We start from the raw sequence: 4,415 nt of genomic DNA on the forward strand, positions 1-4,415 counted from the left end.
GTTCATGGTCATTATCTTTTCATAGATTGAGGGCGAGTGTCTTTGTGAGAAGGTAACACTGGCGAAGCTACTTTTGGTTGCGACTTTTAGTAATTTATGTGTCTGTACCCCTCGATCCCTTTGCTCCTCTATCCTGTTTAGACTTATTATCCAAGCAGTATGTGAGCTCTTTATTGTTCATTCTGCAAGTATATTAATGTCCTCTTGCATTTTGACACATGCTTCCTTTGTATTAACTGTACCCACCAATTTGTTGTCATCGACAAGTTTTGAAATTGTACTTCCGATTCCCAAATCCAAAACGTTAATGTTAATTGTGAACAGCAGTGGTCCCAGCACTGATCCCTGTGTTAAACCACTTCCCACTTTTTGCCACACCAAGCTGTTACCCGTAACTCCTATTTTCTGTTTTGTCGCCAGCTTGCTATCCATTCTGCTACCTGTCTCCTGACTCCACGTGCACTGAACTTTGCCATGAGTCAACAATGCGGTACCTTACATAAGGCTTTCTGAAAATTCGAATGTATTATATCTACATTATTCAAATGATTTCATAAGATTGGTCCTGTCTGTAGATTAAATTCAGGCCGCTTCACTTGTTCTTAATGATCCCAGCGCTTTTCTTCGGCAGCAGCACGGCCTGGATATTAGGCAGCACCCCGCGCTGAGCGATGGTCACCCATCCCAGCAGCTTGTTGAGCTCCTCTTCATTGCGGAATGCCAGCTGCAGGTGTCTGGGGATGATGCGGGTCTTCTGCTTGTCTTGGGCCGCGTTGTCGGCCAGCTCGAGGATTTCAGCCGTCAGATGCCTGAACAAAGCATCCAGATGGACCGAGGTTCAGGCACACACACGTTCAGTGGAGTTTCCCTTTCGCAGGAGCCTGTGAAGACGGAACTGCAGTCCGGCCCCGGATGAGCGAGACGTAGCGTTGGCCCGAGCTTTACCGCCGGTTTTTCCTCTTCCAGACATTTCCACAATTTCACAAAGAATGAAGAAATCCTCCCGCACTCGCCCTTATACAGTCACAATACAAACCCAGGAAAATAAAATGAAGCAAAACTGGACATCAAATAAGAAAAGCGCAAACATTTAGTTCATAAGGAGATGGTATGTCACGGGCAGTTTTGTGGTCAGAACTTGTGATTGTGTGAAATTGATTGGTTGAATGTTGGACTGAAATTTACATTCACATCTATATTAGTAATTTCCGCTGGGCAAATGGCAGGCAGTCATTTCACAGGTAATTTCCGGTTAGGCAGATGGCAGGCAGTCATTTCACAGTTAATTTCCGGTTCGGCAAATAGCAGGCAGTCATTTGACAGGTAGTTTCCGTTCGGCAGATGGCTGGCAGTCATTTCACACGTAATTTCCGTTTAGGCAGATGGCAGGCAGTCATTTAACAGATAATTTCCGGTTAGGCAGATGGCAGGCAGTCATTTCACAGGTAATTTCCGTTGGGCAGATGAGAGGCAGGCATTTCATTCTCTGGAGCGATGGCCTTGTTCCAGTGGAATACTCTTTCAGTTATGTTTAGTGTTTCCGAGCAACAGCCAGGACACGCTCTTCCACGCCGCCAAAATCATGGTGTGTGGTGCAGGTGTAAGTCCAGTATCAAGGGGAAAGGAGTCGGGGGCGGCTTAATCATCAAACTTTAATTCCCAAAAATGAATCGTTTTGTAAGAAGAGAAAGAAGTTCTTCTGCAACAGAAAGTTTAATCAATGATGGACGTGTCGACCGGGTCTGAACCACCTACGAACCACGTACCAGATCGAGGATGAAGCAGTATCGTGAGGCTTTTTTGAAATGTGGTTTCATCAATTGTGCAAACGCAAACCGAGATCCAAAGCCCCAGTGTGTTAATTTTAGCGATGTGCTTGCAAACAAGAGTTTAAAACTCGTCAAATTAAAAAGACATTTAGAAACAAAACATGGGGAACTCGTTGATCACCCGCTTGAATATTTTCAAAGGAAGAAACAGAGATTAAAGTTATCAGCACAAGTTCTTAGTCGGTCAACTGCTTTGAATGATAAGGCACAACTGGCGTCATATTTGGTCGCATATCGTGTGGAAAAAGAGAAAATGGCCCATACAGTTGCCGAAAAACTTATTCTTCCAGCATCTCTAGATATGGTGTGTACAGTCTTTGTCGCAAAGCCTGCTGAAAAATTGAGAAACATTCCTCTCAGTGATAACACAATGTCTCGGCGAATATGTTCTATTGCTGAGCATTTAGAAGCCAAGCTTATTACTCGGTTACAGTCAGCCGGGGATTTTGCTGTCAAACTTGACGAGAGTACTGTTATTTCAAATTGTGAAACATTGTTAGTTTATGTGAGAAATGTCGGGCAAGATGACTTGATGGAAGGTTTGCTGTGTTATCTAACTTTACCAACAAATACAGGAGCACAAATATTCGAAGCACTGCATGACTGTGTGGATGGAAAATATAAATTGCACTGAGCTAATTGCAAAGGAATTCCAAGTGATGGTGCAGCAAATATGACAGGTAGAAATAGCAGAGTCGTGAGAAGAATATCTGAGGCAGCTGGTAATGATGTTTAGAATCACTGTTTCTTTCACCGCAAAGGTTTGGCGTCAAAGTGTATTCCCCCTGAACTTATGACAGTACTGAAGGAAGTAGTGAAAATTGTTAATTTCATGAAAGGAAGCTCACTGAACTGCAGGCTTTTTGAAGCGTTATGCTCAGAAATGGGAGCTGAGTTTACTCATTTACTGTTTCACACTGAAGTACGATGGCTGTCACGGGGCAGGGTTGTTACAAGGGTGTATGATCTCAGGAAAGAGATTCACATTTTTCTGGAAGAGAAAGAGTCTAACTTGGCAAATTTGTTTTACGATGACAGTTGGTTAATGAAGTTGTCATACCTGACTGACATGTTCTCAATTTTAAACGATCTGAATTTGAAGTTACAAGGAAGAGGCAATTATTTGTTTCGACATTGTGAACAGATACAAGCATTCCAAATGTCATTAGAACTGTGGCAAGCCCGACTGAAAAATAATCACCCGAGCTATTCCATGTTCCCAACACTGTTACAACACATTGAGGAGAACAGCATCAATGAAGATGAAGGGAATGAAATGAAATGTGTCATACAGTTACATCTCGCTGCTCTGTCTGACAATTTTGATCGCTACTTCCCTGCAGAGGGGTTTGCAAATTTGAAGGAAAAGCTTTGGATGAAAGATTCTTTTTGCTTTCGAAAATTCTGAATCAGTAATGAAGTTAAACTTGATGCCTGAGCAAGAAAACGAGCTGGTGCGACTCACCTGTGAGCACACTGAAAACACGCCACAAGTCATTCAGTTTGTCACTTTTTGGATCAGTCCTTTCAAAGAATATCCACTGTTAAGTAAGATTAGTATTCTTTTGTTGCTGCCGTTCAAAACAACCTACATGTGCGAACTGGGATTTTCGACTGTGAGAAGGTTAAAAAAAAGAAACCGACTCAACAGCGCACCTGATATGCGTGAAGCGCTTTCATCTTGTGATCCAGATTGGAACGAGATCATGGACAACAGTCACATTAAGTATGTGAAACTCAACCTGACCTTTGTTACTGTATTTATACTGTATTTAAAATGTTTTTCAAACAACGTCGATGTTTAATTTTAGTTATTACTTGAAGTGAAGTGAAGAGCGAGCATGTATTGACCTTTATTTGGATTTGATGTCAACTCCAGTCAGAAGATATTACTGTTTTGGGTCCCTGGGGAATTGTTTTTCTTCCACTGGGCCACGAGAAAACAAGTATGAGAAACTCTGTTCCACATTGTCCGGTCAGTGCCTGTTTCGCAAACCGGCTCTGAATTCCTCAGTCTGTATTTACAGACACGGTTCTGTGCACGACGTGGGCAATTGAACGCTGACCGATAACTGGTGACTAATGGCGGCCAAAGGCCTCACAGTCCAACGCGCCCCAGAAACCCCTCTATCTCCGCAAGACGCTGATATCTCGCTCGGACTGCGCATGCTCCCCAGCCTCGCCCTGCATTCTGGGAGCGCCTCGGTCCTGTGGTTTGTCGAGAGTCGGAATCGTTGGCAACGGGAGAAGAAACCGGGAAGCGGCGGGTAGGACGGGGGAGGGGCTGGGTGATGGGTTTAATGGTGATCGGGGCCCCCGCCCGATGGGCCCCCCGGGTCTGATTCGGGGCCTGAGCCGCACTGGTGTTGCTGAGTCTCCGCTCGGTCCCGCTCAGAGTCCGGGACCCGCATTGCGCATGCTCCGGCTACCAGCCCTTCCCGCGCATGCGCGCTGCACTCCTACTGGAGCGAGACCGCGCGGGGCATTCTGGCTAAGGTCATCCACCATTGCAAGCCCCTCTTGCTGATATTTCAGTGATGGGTTCAGAAGGGCGAGTTTTATCCATCAAAAGCAAAATACTGCGGA

At 44.8% G+C, this 4,415-nt stretch overlaps 1 protein-coding gene and 1 pseudogene across 1 annotated transcript; one reads left to right on the forward strand and one right to left on the reverse strand.

Annotated features, from left to right (window-relative positions):
- Positions 1-592: 592 nt before the first annotated feature.
- Positions 593-970, reverse strand: LOC137312513 (histone H2AX-like). Its single transcript, XM_067979052.1, has 2 exons — positions 897-970; positions 593-809 (listed from the first exon to the last, which is right to left on the reverse strand). Exons 1-2 carry the CDS (start codon positions 968-970, stop codon positions 593-595), a joined length of 291 nt encoding a protein of 96 aa, XP_067835153.1.
- An 806-nt stretch (positions 971-1,776) lies between these two features.
- LOC137312514 (protein FAM200A-like) lies at positions 1,777-3,634 on the forward strand (annotated as a pseudogene).
- The last annotated feature ends 781 nt before the right edge of the window (positions 3,635-4,415 follow it).

Source organism: Heptranchias perlo, unplaced genomic scaffold, assembly GCF_035084215.1.
Source record: "Heptranchias perlo isolate sHepPer1 unplaced genomic scaffold, sHepPer1.hap1 HAP1_SCAFFOLD_43, whole genome shotgun sequence".
NCBI lineage: Eukaryota > Metazoa > Chordata > Chondrichthyes > Hexanchiformes > Hexanchidae > Heptranchias > Heptranchias perlo.

Coding starts and splice junctions, on each gene's coding strand:
- LOC137312513 (XM_067979052.1), bottom strand. CDS start 970: ATGTCTGGAAGAGGAAAAACCGGCGGTAAAGCTCGGGCCAACGCTACG. Junction 810..896: donor TCATCCGGGGCCGGACTGCA/GTTCCGTCTTCA, acceptor TGCTTTGTTCAG/GCATCTGACGGCTGAAATCC.